We start from the raw sequence: 18,521 nt of genomic DNA on the forward strand, positions 1-18,521 counted from the left end.
CACACACACACACACACACACACACACACACACACACACACACACACACCATCTTGTCCAGACTCTCAGCCTCAGACTGTCTCTCAATCACCTGATCCCAGTCCTTCATGCACAAGATCGAAGTTATCCCAGTCCCACCTACCTAGTCCATCCTGACCTACACCTATCTCCCCACTTGATAAACAGAGACACTTCTATTATTAGGACCCACTTTCTTTTTTTAATTTTAGCCATATTGAGGTATAATCTAGGCACAAAAAATCGCACACATTTAATGCATACATCTTGATAAGTTTTTATATATATGCATACGCCATACATCCATAATACCATCATCACCACAATGAAGGTGCCAAGCGTATCCATCACCTCCAAAAATTTCCCTCTGCATGCGTGTGTGTGTGTGTGTTTGGTGAGAACACATAACATGAGATCTATTCTTTTAACATATCTTGACAACAACACCGTATTGTTAACTATAGGTACTAGGTTTTATGGCAGATCTCTAGAACTTACTCACCTTATATAACAAAAACTTTATACCCACTGAAAAGCAATTTCCCATTTCCCCCTCTCTCTAGCCCCCGCTAACCATCAATCTATTCTCTGCTTCCATGAGTTTGACTACTTAGATATCTCATGTAAGTGGAATTGTGCAGTATTTGTCCTTCTGTGTCTGACTTATTTCACTCATCATAATGTCTTCTAGTTTCATAGATGTTGCTACAAATTACAGGATTTCCTTATTTTTTAAGGCCAAATAATACTCCATTGTGTATATATACACCACATTTTCTTTATCCATTTATCTGCAGGATCCACTTTCTCAAGGGGTAACCAAAATTGCAAATAAGGTGACTGGTCACCAGGGCTAAATTTCAACCAGTGCACACTAGAAGAGCCACTGGTTGGTTGTTCGTATTGAAATATTCCCACACCATTTGTAAATAATCACTGCCCAAAACCAGCTCCCACCACACTCCTGCCAGCCCAGACCCTGCCCTGAGATTCCAGCCACCTCCCCACAATTCAGCAGCTAAAATAATATCTGCTGCAACAGAGAAGGGTCTCCAGTGTCCACTCTGATTGGCCGATTCCTGCACCATACCAGCTGTTAATATTGTCCTTGCAAATGGCAAATAATTCTAGACATTAGTAGGTAATAAGGGAATGAAAAGAAGGTGAGGAGAAAACTAGCAATCAGAGTGTTGTTGGATTTCTCAGGAAAGGGAAAGAGAAGTCACCCATCCATCCAGTAGCTTCAGGTCTTTGCAGAAGTAGGAACATGGCTGCTGACCCCACCAGCAGCTGGGAAGGTTTGGGGAAAAGAAAATACCATTTTATCAACCATGGTAGAGGCAGCCTGCATTTCCCAAGAAAACAAAAAACTACTTCCCTTCCAAGAAGCGTTTCTAGAATCTTGCCAGTCCTCCCTCAAGAGGAAGACTGATTCCTATCCACTTGAATCTTGTAACCAAGAGAATGTGGTGGAAATGGAGTTGCATGGTTTCCAGGGCTGGGCCTTAACAGGAGACGTAGACTTGTTGGCTGGGGCACCCCTACTTAGAGCTCTGAACCACCATGGAGGCTGCATGCCTGAGGTCGCCATGTTGGCAGGAAGGCCAAACTCCCCAAGTCTGAGGCTACATGAAGGGAGAGCAGCACAGAGCCAGTTCCCAGGTGCTCTAGCCCCAAACACTGGCTAACTGCAACTGTATAAGGAACCCCAAACCAGACTCACCCAGCTGACCCTTTTCCAGATTCCCAAAGCACATAAACCATGAAAGATAAGGAAATGGTCGTTGCTGTTCTAAGCCATTTCATTTTGTGATAGTCTTTATGCAGCTGTGGATAACTGATACACAGTCCTTGGAGACTTTCCTGGAATCTTTCCTCATTCAATTCATGTGTCTCCCTTCTGCTTCCCTGTTCCAGGGCTCTGTTTTCTGCTGAGTTTATCAGAAGTCGTGGATCATAAGAGCATAGGTAAGTGCCCAATACCTGACTTCTCCACAGCCAGAGACCAGGAAGGGTGTAGACCAAGGGCACACCTGGGACCACTCACATCCTCCAAGGGGCTAGAGCAAAGGGGCTTGTTCTGGGAGCAGAACTCAGGGATGCTTGCTCCTGTCATTCTTTTTAGTTCATCATTTCATCAAATTTTAATGTATCTTTTTTTAAGTTTCATTTATTTAAGTAGTCCTGAACTTACGACCCCGAGATTAAGAGTCACGTGTCTTCCGACTGAGTCAGCCAGGCGCCCCTTAATGTATCTTTTTATTTTACTGTCCTTTGTCTATTTGTTTGTTTTCAGTAACCACAATGTGCCCAATGTAGGAATAGAACAGTGACTAAAATACACAGCCTCACGAAGTGAGCATTCCAGTGGGGAGAGACAAAGCATGACAGTAACCATTTCATTCTGATCATAAGCGAGGCACCAAAAAAAAAAAATGAAGAAGATGACTTCAGGCTAACTTTAATCCCTCGGAGATCTCACTAGATTCTGATTCAGCAGGTCTAGTGTGGGGCCTGAGATTCTGTCTTTCTAGCCAACCTTCAGGGGACGCCTTCTGAGTAGCCAGATTGCCCACTGTGGCCCCATCAGGTTCCCAGCCCCCACTACCTATGAACACTGAAGTTCCCAGCTTTCTCCACTAGACCCAAAGCTCGAGATCCTTCCTCAGCTCAGTTCATTCCCAAGAGGGCTCAAATTAAGATCTTTAGTGTCTCTCTGTCCAAATGAAGTTATACATAGGGTTACAAAGATAATGTGTACCCATATCAGAATATACCTCCTGTGGACCCCTACAAATTCAAATTTTTATAATCCTAGCTGATACTTATTATGTGCCAGGCACTGCCCAACACACTTTATATGTATTAATTCACTTACTCTTCACAATAACCCAGTTTACAGATGAGGGTACTGAGGCACAGAGAGATTAAGACATTTGTGCAAAGACAGATGGCTGGTAAGTGGCAGAGTCAGAATCGAACCCAGGGTCTTAACCAATTCATTCCCCTTTTTATAAATTCTGCAATGATCTTGAGAATAGCACAATTTTATCACTTGAAATTTTTGTGTTAAAATTAATTTAACTGCCAACCTCGGTCTTTATCATGAAAACAAATCTCTTTTTTCTGTAACTTGGGTTTGGTAATCTCTCATTTTTTAATGTACTGAGATCTCACAAGAGGAAAAGGGTGTAGACTTCCTGATCCTCAAGAGGTCCTGGTCAGAGGCAAAAGCAAATGATAACAGGACATCTCTTAACCCCAGCGGATGTTTGACCTATTCCTCCTTCTCCCTGCAGCTCCCTGTAAATGCCCCCAGAATGCTGACTGTGTCAACAGCACTTACTGTACATGCAAACATGGATACACTTCTATGAATGGGAAGGAATTCTTCACATTTCCCTTGGCTACATGTGAAGGTAAGGGATAATTTTCGAACCACCCAGAGGCGGGAGTGGAAGGGAGACAGCATAGGGATCTTGGGGAGGCAACTGCCAATAATGTGCACTGCTAAAAAAATATCTACCAACTCCACCCTCATCAAGAAAGAAATGCTTTCATGAAATCAGCATTTCCTCTTTATTTTTTTTAAGAGAGAGAGAGCATGAGTGGAGGGTGGAGGTAGGGGCAGAGGGAGAGAGAGAGAGAATCCCAAGCAAGCTCCACGCCCAGCAGAGGCTCGATCTCACAACCCTGAGATCATGATCTGAGCTGAAACCAAGAGTACAATGCTTAACTGACTGAGCGACCCAACCATCCCATCATTTCCCTTTATTTATTTGGAAGTCCTAATATACTTTTCCACCCCATTCATGGCTACCTTCTCTTAACTTCATAATCAAACATGTCTTTCTCTACTATTATTTTTTTAAACTCATCACTTATTTCCCCTTCCAAGATGCACTGTTTTCCCCATCATTTCATGTGAAGGGGATGAGAGTACCCTCACTGTGATGAGCACTGAGTAACATATAGAATTGTCAAATCACCATATTGCCCACCTGGAAATAATATAACACTGTATGTTAATTATACTAGCATTTTTTTAAAAAGATGCTTCATTTCACCCTCACTTCCCCTCCCCCAGTAAAGAGATGAGATCTTTAAAATACTGTAATTTCGCCTCAACCCCATCTCCCCTGCCACACCCCCCATGATTTTAACTTTATCTCAAGGTTCACTGCTCACCCCTGCTTCCTCTTACCTTCATTTCCCCCTTTGTTGAGGTTTCTGTACTTCCTAGTTTCATACTTGTTAATTTGTTGTTTGTTTGGAGTGCTTCCTCACATGCTTTCTTCAAACTGGCCCACATAGCTAATGTCTCTCTCCATGAATGCATCATCTCGCATTTCTTTGGCTCTAACGAGTAGGTTCAATCCTGCCTTGGTGGGGGACATTTTGTTCCATCCTCTTCTCCAAGTGATCCATCAGTGAATATCCCAGTGATCACAGAACCAACTGTCTTCAAGCTTACAGGGTTGCAGACAAAACTTCCAACACCAGTCTGAGTCTCATCCCTTTGTAGTGACTTCTGTCTCAGGCTTAGGTTTCTTGCAGACGCCCCAGGAAGAACATCCTTGCTTTTCATTGGCTAGGGATGCAACATGAAAGCTGGAAGGAAGCTGGAGGGGAGAGTGCCTGGGAGATGGGAACGAGACGGCCTCCTCCAAAGAGAATGGTTGTTGAGCGGGCAACCGAGAGCATCTGCTCTGCTATATCACAATCTGAAAATTCCCAACTTCATATTTGCCATACCAGATTGGGAAATCACACATCTTCACTACCCATCTGACATTTGTAGAGGGGCTCAGGACTGGAGACACATTGATTTAATCAAGACATTCTAACTCAATTAGTTAATCTAGCAAGTGTATTACTCTGCTTGGGCTGCTATGACAAAACACCACAGACCGGGTGGCTTAAACAACAGAAATTTATTTTCCCCACAGTTCTGGAAGCTGGGAAGCCCAAGGTCAAGGTTCTGGCAGTTCCACTTTCTCAGGAGGCCTCTCTTCCTGGCTTGAAGATGCCTGTCTTCTTGCTCTATCTTCACATGGTCTTTCCTCACTCTGTTCACACAGTGGTCAGGCAGGTAGAGAAGCTCTCTTGTCTCTTCTACAGACACTAATCCTAACAGATCAAGGCCCCATTCTTATTACCTCATTTAACCTCAGTTACATCCTTAGAGGCCCCATTTCCAAATACAGCCACACTGGGAGTTAGGGTTTCAACACGTTGAATTGAGGGGACGTACATACAGTTCATAACAGCAGACATAGTCAGTTTCCCACTTATATGCTCTCAGCACTTGCCATTCTTTTGCATACCAAGTCTAAGGCTCTCTCTGGGTACTGGAGACCACTCAGTTCATGCTCAGGACAGGTGGAAGCTCTGGAGAGTTAACTATCCCTGCAAGCACTTCTCTGCCAATGAATGTGAAGATTTGGCAGATAAAAGCATTGTCAATAATGGCCAAATTATGGAAAGAGCCCAAACGTCCATCAACTGTGAATGGATAAAGATGTGAGATAGATATATAGATATAGATATAGATATAGATATATAGATATAGATATAGATACACAATGGAATATTACTCAGCCATCAAAAAGAATGAAATCTTGCCATTTGCAATGACATGGATGGAGCTAGAATGTATTATGCTAAGCAAAATAAGTCAGTCAGAGAAAGACAAATACCATATGATTTCACCCATGTGGAATTTAAGAAACAAAACAGAGGAGCATAGGGGAAGGGGGGAAAAAAGAGAGAGGGAGGCACACCATAAGAGACTCTTAACTACAGAGAACAAATTGAGGGTTGCTGGAGGAGAGGTGGGTGGGGATGGGCTAGATGGGTGATGGGGATTGAGGAGGACATTTGTTGTAATGAGCACTGGGTGTTGTATGTAACTGATGAATCACTAAATACTATTCCCAAAACCAATATTACACTATGTGTTAACCAACTACAATTTAAATAAAAACTTAAAAGAAAAAAAGATTTGGCAGATAAATACCCCAGCCCCCTCACCCCTCAGGGAGTCACTCTGCAGCGTGTGCTCTACACTGCCTCCCAGAGGGTCCCAGAGGAATCGAGTCCCAATTGCCCACAATGGAAACTTCCCTCTTTACTTTCTGTCTGGCTTTCCCTGTCTCATTTCACCACTTCCCTTCCAGTGTTTTCTGGGGTCACCTCCCACATAAAGTACTTGAACATGAATTCCTGTCTCAGTGTCTGCTTCTGAGAGAATCCAACCAAAGTCAAAGAGGAAAGGGAAGAACAAAGACAACCCACTACCTTAACTGAGTTGTCCTGGAAAGTCAGGACAGATTGGGTGGAGAGGGTATAGCCTCTGGAACATATTACATGTTCCATAGATCTCTGTCAAATTAATGGCCAAATTGCTCTTTTGTGTTCCAGATATTGATGAATGTAAACCACCCATTAGTATATATTGTGGAGCAAATGCTGCATGTCAGAATGTTGATGGAGGTTTCCACTGTCGCTGTAATCCTGGATACAAACTCCTCTCTGGGGGTACTCAATTCCAGATTTCCAGTGAAAACACTTGTCAAAGTAAGGAAATTCTTGTCTTCTTGTCTCCCTTCTTATTTTTCATTGAGTCTAATGCCAGAAAATATATATGTGTGTGTGTGTGTGTGTGTGTGTGTGTGGTGAAGCTAGTACATGTTTCCATTTTCTGGAGGTAAATGGATGATGGAAAGAGGAGACAAAAGGAAAGAAGGAAGTTTAGAGAAATAATGAGGTTAATAAGACAAGTGGACTTTGGAAATGGGGGTGACAATGTGCTGACTGAGACAGGATTTTTTGAATTGCAAAGAGGAGCACACTCAGGCTAACTTAAACAGAAAAGATGAGTTTATGAAAAGGATGCATGGATATGTCTTGGAACTCAAGAACAAGAACACAGCAGAGCTTCTGGAATGAACTGAAATGGAGACTTCACACTATCAAGACACCCCAGGCTCTGAAGCTCTTTGGGTCTACTCCTTTCTTCTTTTTCATTGCAAAATGACTTTCTCTGCCTTCTTAGCCCACAGGACAGGAAATATGGCCACCAACAAGTCCAAATTTTACCATTGTTAATGATCAAACCACCGAAGAGAGATCAACTGACTCTCTTTTGGACCTAATTGTAAATACTTTGGAAATGTACCAATTAGTCCAGTTTGAGTTATATGCCCACCCTTGGATCTGTGTCCAGGGGGAGGCACCATCTTGTATAAGCATGAACACTCTCTTGGAAGCCACATAGACAGGGAAATCTATTCACAAGAAATATGGGAGATGTAACTGGGAGACACAAGGGGAAGATGGTGGGGTAGGGACATCCTGAGCTCACCTCCTCCCTTGAACACACCCAGGCTGCAACTACATATAGAGCAACTCTCTCTGAGAGTGACATAAAGACTAGCAGAGCATCTCTTCCACAGCTAAAGATAGAGATAAAGCCACATCAAGAAGGGTAGGAGAAGCAAAGAGATGGTCAGGTCAGGAACCAAAACCCCCAGTGCAGCAACAACAAGCTGGAATGTTACAAGTGCAAAGGTTCTCCCTGAGCAGCAAGGAGTTCAAGCTCTCACTCACCTGGGGACCTGCACCAGGAAGGCAAGCCCCCATATTGTCTGGCCTTGAAAATCAATAGGTCATATCTATCAATAATTACTTTAAATCTAAATGCTCCAATCAAAAGACATAAGGTAGTTGAATGGATTAAATAAAAGACCCATCTATATGCTGCCTACAAGAGACTTACTTCAGACCTAAACACATACACAGATTGAAAGTGAGGGGATGGACAAAGATATTCAAGCAAATGTAAACAAACAAGCAAACAAAAAGCTAGGGTAGTGATACTTATATGAGACAAAATAAACTTCGAAACAAAGGCTGTCATTACATAATGATAAAGGGATCAATCCAACAAGAGGATATAACAATTGCAAATATCTATGTACCCAACATAGGAGCATCTAAATATATAAGGCAAATTTTAACAGACATAAAGGGAGAAATTGACAGTAATACAATAATAGTTGGGCACTTTATTTTTTTTGAGATTTTTTTTATTTATTCATTCGAGACATGGAGATACAGAGAAAGAGAGAGAACATGAGCAGGCGGAGAAACAGAGGGAGGGGAAGAAGCAGACCCCCCGCTGAGCAGGGAGCCCAATGCAGGGCTCGATCCCAGGACTCTGGGATCATAACCCGAGCCAAAGGCAGACGCTTAACCATCTGAGTCACCCAGCCGCCCCATAGTTGGGCACTTTAATACTCCACTTACATCAATGGATAGATCATCCAGACTGAAAATCAATAAGGAAATAGTGGCTTTAAATAATCTCTGGGGGGTGCCTGGGTGGCTCAGTCGTTAAGCGTCTGCCTTCGGCTCAGGTCATGATCTCAGGGTCCTGGGATCGAGCCCCACATCGGGCTCCCTGCTCGGCGGGAAGCCTGCTTCTCCCTCTCCCACTCCCCCTGTTTGTGTTCCCTCTCTCGCTGTGCCTCTCACTGTCAAATAAATAAATAAAATCTTTAAAAAAAATAAAATAAAAAAAATAAAAAAAAAAATAATCTCTGAACCCAACATGAGGCTTGAACCCATGACCCTGAGATCAAGAATCACATGCTCTACCAACTGAGCCAGGCAGGAACCTCTGACCTAAAATCTTTGCAACATAGTAAAAGCAGTTCTAAGAAAGAAGTTTCTTTCTTAGAACTACCTCAAGAGACAAGAAAAATCTCAAACAATAAAACCTTACACCTAAAGGAATAGAAAAAAAAAAAAAAAAAAAAAAACCAAAATTAGTAGAAGGAAGGAAAAAATAAAGATCAGAGCAGAAATAAATTAAACAGAGACCAAAAAAAAAAAAAAAGCAATAGGAAAAAGTTAATGAAACAAGAGTGGGTTCTTTGAAAAGATAAACAAGTATTAAACCTGTAGCCAGGCTCATCAAGAAAAAAAGAAATTAATTAATTCATTAAATCAGCAGATACACCTCCCAGGGTGTATACCCCCATGGGGCTGTTGCAAAGATTAATTGAGGCATAAATGGAACAGTACCATACAGACCACTTAAGACAGTGTCTACAAATGTTTGCTAATATGATTCACATTTCATCTGATTCTCCAATATATATATATATGGACTCCCTCTCCTTGGGCAGAAGACATGAATAAACATTTCTCCAAAGAAGACATACAATGGGGCGCCTGGGTGGCTCAGTTGGTTAAGCGACTGCCTTCGGCTCAGGTCATGATCCTGGAGTCCCGGGATCGAGTCCCGCATCGGGCTCCCTGCTCGGCGGGGAGCCTGCTTCTCCCTCTGACCCTCCCCCCTCTCATGTGCTCTCTGTCTCTCTCATTCTGTCTCAAATAAATAAATAAAATCTATAAAAAAAAAAAAAAAAAAGAAGACCTACAATGGTCAAGAGACACATGAAAAAATGCTCAACATCATTCGGCATCAGGGAAATCCAAATCAAAACCTCAATGAGATACCACCTCACACCAGTCAGAATGGCTAAAATTAATGTCAGGAAATGACAGATGTTGGCAGGGATGTGGAGAAAGGGGAACCCTCCTACACTGTTGGTGGGAATGCAAGCTGGTGCAGCCACTCTGGAAAACAGTATGGAGGTTCCTCAAAAAGTTGAAAATAGAGCTACCATATGACCCAGCAATTGCACTACTGGGTATTTACCCCAAAGGTACAAATGTAATGATCCAAAGGGGCACGAGCACCCCAATGTTTATAGCAGCAATGTCCACAATAGCCGAACTATGTAAAGAGCCCAGATGTCCATCAACAGATGAATGGATAAAGAAGATGTGGTATATATATATACAATGGAATATTATGTAGCCATCAAAAAATGAAATTTTGCCATTTGCAACAATGTGGATGGAGCTAGAGGGTATTATGCTAAGCGAAATAAGTCAATCAGAGAAAGACAATTATCATATGATCTCATTGATATGTGGAATTTAAGAAACAAGGCAGAGGATCATAGGGGAAGGGAGGAAAAAATGAAACAAGACTAAACCAGAAAGGGAGACAAACCATAAGGCACTCTTAATCTCAGGAAACAAACTGAGGGTTGCTGGAGTGGTGGGGGCGGGAGGGGTGGGGTGGCTGGGTGATGGACATTGGGGAGGGTATGTACTATGGTGAGCGCTGTCAACTGCATTAAGACTGATGAATCACAGACCTGTACCTCTGAAACAAATAATACATTATATGTTAATAAAAAAATAAAATATAATGTTTTAGGTGGTTAAACTTGCAAAAAAAAAAAAAGATATGAGTTCAAAAGAAAAAAAAGGACAAACAAAAACCAGACTCTTGGGGTGCCTGGGTGGCTCAGTTGGTTAAGTGACTGCCTTTAGCTCAGGTTGTGATCCCAGGGTCCTGAGATCGAGGTCCACATCAGGCTCCCTGCTCAGGGGAGAGCCTGCTTCTCCCTCTCCCTCTGCCCACTGCTCTGCTTACTTGTGCCCTCTCTCTCTGTGTCAAATAAATACATAAAATCTTTAAAAAAAAAAAAAAAACAGACTCTTAACTATAGAGAACAAACCAGTGGTTGCCAGAGGGGAGGTGAGTGAGGGGATGGATAGACTAGGTGATGAGGATGAAGAGTACACTTATCCTGATGAGCACTAAGTAATGTACAGAATTGTTGAATCACTATATTGGACACCTGAAACTAATAGAATACTGTGTGTTAATGATACTGGAATTTTAAAATTAATAAATAAAAAATTTTTAAATAAAAAAATAAGAGTATGAGTTCAGCCCCTCTTTTCACCTTCCTATCCACCTCTCTACCCTTTTACTCTCGGTTCCAACAAAAACTTCCCTTGATTTTTTTTTTACAGAAACCACTTCCTCAGCAACAACCAAAGGCATGAAGGATGTGAGCACAAGCCCAGTCCTTGAACCCAGCCAGGTAACAAATGTTTACAAACCCCAAAATTAGCAGGTGGAGGTGGATACTATATATTATATGTCCTCTATACACTGTATACCATCTGTGTATCATAAATGTGTGACATGTCATATATATTATATATTACATGTTATGGTATGTACTATATGTTAATATAATAGTTTTTTAATTATAGTATAATAGAAATTAATTATAACACAATAGTACAATGTTACATATAATTTATATTATGTATAACTGAAATATATAAATATACCACTATTTATCACTATATGTATATTGCTATAGATCTCACAGTAGAGATAGAGTGTGTATGTACATATGGATGTGTGTGTGTGTGCATGCACACACATGCACATGTGTGTGTATACTGCCCCCTAAAGATAGGATCGATCCCAGACCAAGAAAGACAGACTAAGTGAAACTGTATTAGGGGCACCTGGGTGGCTCAGTCGTTAAACATCTGCCTTTGGCTCAGGTCATGATCCTGGGTCCTGGGATCGAGCCCTGCATCAGACTCTCTGCTCTGCGGGAAGCCTGCTTATCCCTCTCCCACTCCCCCCTGCTTGTGTTCCCTCTCTCGCTGTCTCTCTCTCTGTCAAATAAATAAATAAAATCTTTAAAAAAAAAAAAAAAGAAAGAAACTGTATTAGGGTATGCTGAGCTGCTACAACAAAGAGGCCCAAATATCCAACAGCTTTAAAATGATGGATCTTTATTACTTTCTGAGTTAACGGTCCAGGCTGGTGAAAGGACTCTGCTCCATGAGGCCATTAAGAGTACTCACATTCTTCCCATACTGCTGCTCCACCATCCCCTGGCATCTTGTCCTCAATGACATGACCAAAACTGGGTTGCTGCAATGTGGTATTTGTACCAGTGGATAGAGGGGAGATGAGTCCAGGGCAATTTGCCTAGAGCACAAAGTGAAGAGGGGAGAGTGGAGAAAAGGGATACATCTACTCACTTGATTATATGCTAATGAAGTTGTGGTAATTTCCTTGGAGATCTGTCTTAAAGCAACAACCCAGAAGTCGAAGGTATCACGGCAAAACCTAGCTGCAAGGGAAGCTGGGACAACGTGGTCTGTATATGGGGAACATGGTCCAGGAAAAATTTTAAGGAATTCATTCAATTAGTAAAAGGAAGGGGGAGGGGAACAGATATTGTAGGCAGTTACAAAAGACAGACCAAGAAAGTGCCTGTTAAAACAGAGGAGCATAGAGGAAGGGAGGGAAAAATAGAATGGGACAAAATCAGAGAGGGAGATAAACCATAAGAGACTCTTAACCATAGGAAACAAACTGAGGGTTGCTGGAGGGGTGGGGGCTGGGAGGATGTGGTAACTGGGTGATGATCATTAAGGACGGCACGTGATGTAATGAGCACTGGGTGTTGTATGCAACTGATGAATCACTAAATTCTACCTCTGAAACTAATAATACACTATATGTTAATTAACTGAATTTAAATAAAATTGAATTAAATTAAAAAAAAAAAAGAAAGTGCCTGTTAGGTAGTAATCACTTAGTGTCTGTAAACTGACTCTGAATGTTAACAGAGAGAATGACCCATGTCTCCAAGAACCTAAAGTCTAGCAGAATGGGCTCATCCCTTCCTCTCCCTACTCCCCACCCTCACCCTGCTCTACTCCAAAGGGACCATTCACATCTTGCCCTCCAAGCTCCAGGCCTCCAAGTACATGCTGTTCTCTCTGCCTGCAACTCTGTTCCCAGTTCCTCACCTGGCTGGCTTCCTTCTACCCTTCTCTGCTCAAGACTCAATTCAGGTTTCACATCCCCCTGGATGACCTCCCTAAACCCTTCCATATGAGTTTATATCATGTTCTTCCCCATGTTCTTCTGTGGAGGTTAGAAGTGTAGACAGCGGTTCAAATCACAGCACCACAGTGACAAGTAACATGAGCAAAATGACACAGCCCTCTGTATTAGTCAGGGTTCTCCAGAGAAACAGAACCAATAAGAGACATAGATAAAAAAGATTTGTTATAAAAAATTCATTCATGCAATTATGGAGGCTGACATGTCCCAAGTTCTGCAGTGAACAAGCTAGAGATCTAGGAGAACCAATGGTGTCATTCCAGTTCAACTCCAGAGACCTGAGACCATGGAGAGCTGATGTTTCAGGCAAGCCTGAACAACAACAACAAAAAAACAGTGTCCCAGCTTAAGGCACTCAATCAGTCAGGCATTCAGGCAGGAGATAATTCCCTCTTACTCAGACATCTTGTTCTGTTCAGGCCCTCCACTGACTGGATGAGGCCCACTAAAATTGGGAAGGGCAATCTGCTTTACTCTATCTACCCATTCAAATGTTCATTTCATCCAGAAACACTCTCACAGACACACCCAGAATCATGCTTGACCAAATATATCTGGGTACCCACTGGCCCAGCCAAGCTGACACATAAAATTAACCATCACACTCTGCAAGATTGATTTACTCATCCGTAAGATGGGGGTCATCATGGCACCTACCTCCTTGGAAGGATGGGAAGGTTAGATGAAATACTATATGTAGAGTACTTAGCACAGTGCCTGGTCCAGAGTACACCTGCCATCCAGGTTATCCATTGTTACCTCTGGTGGACTCAACATTTCCATGATGTGTCATCACCACCTAGAGAGTGAGCTTCTTGAGGGCAGGAATCAGCCCAAGCCCACACTGGGAGTTCAACAAGTGTCCATGGAAGTCATGAACAAATAATCATGTAATTAACAGGAACATTTCATTATGAAGTTTCATTGCCCATTTCCTCAAAAATTTAAACATAATATTCCCATATGACCCAGCAATTCCACTCCTAAGAATATACCCAAGAGAATTGAAAGCAGAGACTCAGATACCTGCACGCCCATGTTCCTAGCAGCAGTATTCATGGTAGCCAAAAGGAAGAAAGAGATCAGATGTCCATCAACAGATGAATGGATTTGTTTTAAAGTAGTATATCCATACAGTGGAATATTATTCAGTCATAAAAAGGAATAAAGTTCTGATTCATGTTACAACATGGATAAACCTTGAAACCATCATGCTGGGTGCAAGAAACCAGACACAAAGGTCACACAGTGTAGGATTCCATTTCTATGACGTGTCCAGAACAGGCAAATCCACAGAAACAGAAAGCAGATTAGTGGTTGCCAGAGCCCAGGAGAAGGAAAAATGGGAAGTGATTGCTTAATGGGTTTTATCTCAGGATGATGGAAATGTTCTGGAACTACATAGAGGTGGTGGTTGCACAACATTGTGCATATACTAAATTGCTACTTCATTGTATACTTTAAAAGGGTGCATTTCATGTTGTGTGAAGTTCACCTCAATTAACAAATGCATTGCCAGAAAAAGGTACAAAGTCTTCATGCTGGATCAGACTCTACAATAGTGGTAGCATGGAGGACATTAGGAGAAGGAAGGGAAAAATGAAGGGGGTGGAATCGGAGGGTGAGATGAACCATGAGAGACTATGGAATTCAAGAAACAAACTGAGGGTTTTAGAGGGGAAGGGGAAGAGGGTGGGGGGATGGGTTAGCACGGTGATGGGTATTAAGGAGGGCATGTATTGCATGGAGCACTGGGTATTATATGCAAACAATGAATCATGGATCACTACATCAAAAACTAATGACGTATTGTATGGTGACTAACATAACATAATAAAATAAAATAATAAATAAATAAAAATAAAAAATACAATAGCAATTCTGAAGGGCAAATGCTCTGGTGCCTACTCTGTACGAATGAGTTTAAACCAAGATGATTTCAGCTGTCATTTAGAGGACTAAGGTATGTTTTCTATATTGGGCAGGAATGGGAGGCTGCTTGTAAACTAGCAAATTCAGCTCAGAATTTCCACAAAGACTCAGACCGAAAGAGCAAAACCTTGAAAAGATTTATTTGAACCCTGGTTCTGAATGTTTCTCCAGCCTTTTTGATATATCACTCTGCTTATAACTCTTTTGTGCGATAGCATTTTCCTCCCAAGGCATTCATGCAGCCCATGAACACTTGCTGAGCACCTGCATTTGCCAAGGACTGTTCTAGGTACCATTTTGTGAGCAAGACAAAGTCCCTATCCTATCCAGTACTTTGCTGTCTAGTACTTTAACATACAGGCATACCTCATGTCATTGTGCTTCATTTTATTGTACTTGCACTGCGATTTTTACAAAATGAAGGTTTAGGGAACCCCGCATGGAACAAGTCTATTGGTGACATTTTTCCAACAGCGTTTGCTCACTTCATGTCTCTGTGGCACATTCTGATAATTCTCACGGTATTTCAAACTTTTTCATTATTATCATATTGGTTGTGGTGATCTGTGATCAGTGATTACAACTCGCTGAAAGCTCAGGTGAGCATTAGCATTTCTTAGCAATAAAGTGTTTTTAGTTAAGGTTTGCACATTGCTTATTTTTATTCATTGATTGATTAATTGGCTTTTTTAAATTTTTATTTTAAGTCCAGTTAGTTAACATACAGTGTTATATTAGTTTTAGGTATACAATATAGTGACTCAACACTCCCACACATTACCTGGTGCTCATGGGTGAAATAGGTGATGGGGATTAAGGAGTGCACTGTCGTGATGAGCACCAGGTAATGTAAGGTTTGTACGTTTTTTAGACAGAATGTTGTTGCACACTTAAAAGACTACAGTATAGTGTAAACAAAACTTTTATATGTTCTGGGAAACCAAAAACTTTATTTGAATAGCTTTACCGCGATATTCACTTTATTGCGGGAGTCTGGAACCAAACCTACAGTACCTCTGAAGTGTGTCTGTGCCCACAAATCCCCTCAGGATCTTGTTAAAGTGCAGATTTGGACTCAGTCCCCCAAGAGGCTGCATTCCAAATGGGCGGCCAGGTGATGCTCATGCTGCCACTACAAAGACCACACTTTAAGTACAAGGATGTGGGGGTTCGCATAAAAATCTTCTTTCAAATCACCTATATTACAATTAGATTATGCCTATATTTATAAAACTTCACCTTGGCTCTCCATTCTTCTCCCCTCTGGTTCATCACTTTGCTTTACTTCTTAGATAAATTTCTTGACTTAAAAAAGCCAGTTAGAATGTCTGCGCTATAACTCTACTTCTCATTTTCTCAGCTTTGGCTCCACTGACACTTGAGCTTGGGTCACTTTCCGGAGAGGGCAGGGGAGGCACGGCCCTGTGCATTATAAGTTGTTGAGCAGCATCCCTGGCCCCCACCCACTAGATACCAGTAGCATCCCTCAGTGCGGGGGATGTCTCCAGACATTACCAAATGTCCCCGAGGGGTCAAAATCGCCCTAATGGAGAACCACTGGTCTATTTCTGGCAACCTTACCACTTCCCTGTTGGTAAAAGATGTTCATAATAACTAACCCTCATCTAGTGTGTACCAGGCACAGACACTGTTCTAAAAAGGTAGCATCTCTTAATTCATTTAATAATTCCAAATACTCTATGGGGTCCTTTTATTGTCCCTATCCTAATATGGGGAAACTGAGGCACAGAGAAATTGGGTGATTTTTCCAAGTTCACACAGCCTTTCAATGGTGGATCAGGATTGAAACCGAGTCCTCTGGCTCCAGAAGCTGCTTTCTTGTGCTTTCTACTTTCCCTCAGGGTGTGGGATCTATCAGATTGGATTTGTATTCTTATTCTTTGTATCTTCAAAGCTGCAACATGTTGTTGAGATATTCGAGTCACTTCTCGCTAATAACACTCTACCGGGAATGGGAGAGAAGAGCAAAGTCGCATCTTGGGCCACAAATGTTCTCCAGACCGTGGAATCAAATGCTCTAGAAACTGCCTTGAATTCCCCGGAGCAAAAAATCCAGAAAATCCACAACAGTGCTGTGGGTAAGAAGAGGATATGGCCTGATGCACACAGGGGGTTCATTATAAGCTGGAGTCTGGGTTACACAATTAGAAAAATAAATACCCTGCCTGGGTCCACTTATACAGACTTCTAGAAAATGCAAGTTAACCTATAGTGATGGGTGGAGGGGGGGAGGAGGGAGAAAATTTGAGGAGACTGTTGGGTATGAAAGACATGTTCAGTACCTTGATTATGGGGTTGGTTTCACAGGAATATAGTATATACACAGGTATATACACTCAGTAAAACTCATCAAATTGTACACTCTATTATGTGCAATTTATTACACATTAATCACAGCTCCATAGACCTGTTCAAAAAAAAGAAAGAAAGGGGGTGCCTGGGTGGCTTGGTTGGTTAAGCGGCTGCTTTCAGCTCAGGTCAAGATCTTGGGGTCCTGAGATCGAGTCCTGTGTCAGTCTCCCCTGCTCGTGCTCTCTCTGCTCTCTCACTCACTCGCTCTCTCTCTCAAATAAATAAAATCTTCTAAAAACAAAAAGAAAGAAAGAAAAGATTGCCAATCGTTTCCAGTCCTGAGTCTGGGATTTTGGCTTCAAAGTAGTTTTTTGGGTTTTTGTTGTTGTTGTTTTTTAATCCGAAGCCTAATACCTACTGGCACATATCACAGTTCCATCCCAGAAGGAACATCTTACTGCATATCTTTTAAATAAAAATACTTTTATCATACTTGTCATACATATTCATAACGTAACCACGTGACGAGAGACTATGGTAAATAGTTTGATCTTCGTAATAATTTCGCTATTTTAAAAAATAAAAATAAATAAATAAGATATCATAGCAAAGCCAAGTATTAAATTTAAAAAAAAAGAAAAAAACACATAGACAAAACTAAATTTAGAACAGCCAAATCTGCCCACAACCCAATCTTCCTACCCTATAACCATGTAGATGCATGTCTGATGCAGATGCATATTTGCTGTGTATGTGACGTTGTACATACAATTTTCACTTATTACATCACCAACCTCTGTCTGTGTAAATTATGTACATCATCATTCCCTACATTATTGTCTTCAATGGTTTATCAAATTGCATTGTATATAATTTATTTATACTGTATATTTATTTATACTGTATTTATTTCCCTATTCTGGGAAATGTGGGTTGTTGCCAAATAACCCCGTGAACAGACCATTGAAAATTTATCTGTGTATATTTTTTTGATATTTTCTTAGGATAAATTCATAGAGGAAAAATCATTAGGTCAAGGAGAAAAGAAACATTTTATAGACTTTGATACATATCACTATATTGGCCTCCAGAAATGCTGTTTGCTGTGCTTTTATTCAGCCCAGGGATATCAATGGATTGATGTATGCCTAACTAATCATTTTGCTTTACCAATTTGTATGATGAGATAGTTTACACTCTATAAAAATAATAATAAATTTTTATAAATTTTTAAATAAATAAAATAAAATCCCATGCCTAACCTTCTTAGGAAACTGGAATCAGGACGTATTCATTCATTTCATTCATTCATTCATTCATTTCATTCAAAATTAAACCATTTTTCAGATTACAATAGCTCTCATCTTTCCTGATCTGGCCAGGTCCTAACTGATGGGGCAGACCATTGCCCTCACCTCACTGGGTTTCACTTCCCTCATCT

General features: G+C 41.3%; 1 protein-coding gene across 1 annotated transcript in view; it reads left to right on the forward strand.

Moving 5' to 3' along the window:
- ADGRE3 (adhesion G protein-coupled receptor E3) overlaps nt 1–18,521 on the forward strand; it is a 38,812-nt gene that overhangs the window by 4,204 nt on the left and 16,087 nt on the right. Inside the window, exons 2-6 of the mRNA XM_021705345.1 lie at nt 1,936–1,986; nt 3,318–3,437; nt 6,442–6,597; nt 10,924–10,994; nt 16,683–16,866. Of these exons, the coding sequence (XP_021561020.1) occupies nt 1,936–1,986; nt 3,318–3,437; nt 6,442–6,597; nt 10,924–10,994; nt 16,683–16,866 (582 nt within the window). The remainder of the gene's footprint in view (nt 1–1,935; nt 1,987–3,317; nt 3,438–6,441; nt 6,598–10,923; nt 10,995–16,682; nt 16,867–18,521) is intronic.

The sequence above is a fragment of the Neomonachus schauinslandi genome, chromosome 1 (genome assembly GCF_002201575.2).
Source record: "Neomonachus schauinslandi chromosome 1, ASM220157v2, whole genome shotgun sequence".
Lineage (NCBI taxonomy): Eukaryota > Metazoa > Chordata > Mammalia > Carnivora > Phocidae > Neomonachus > Neomonachus schauinslandi.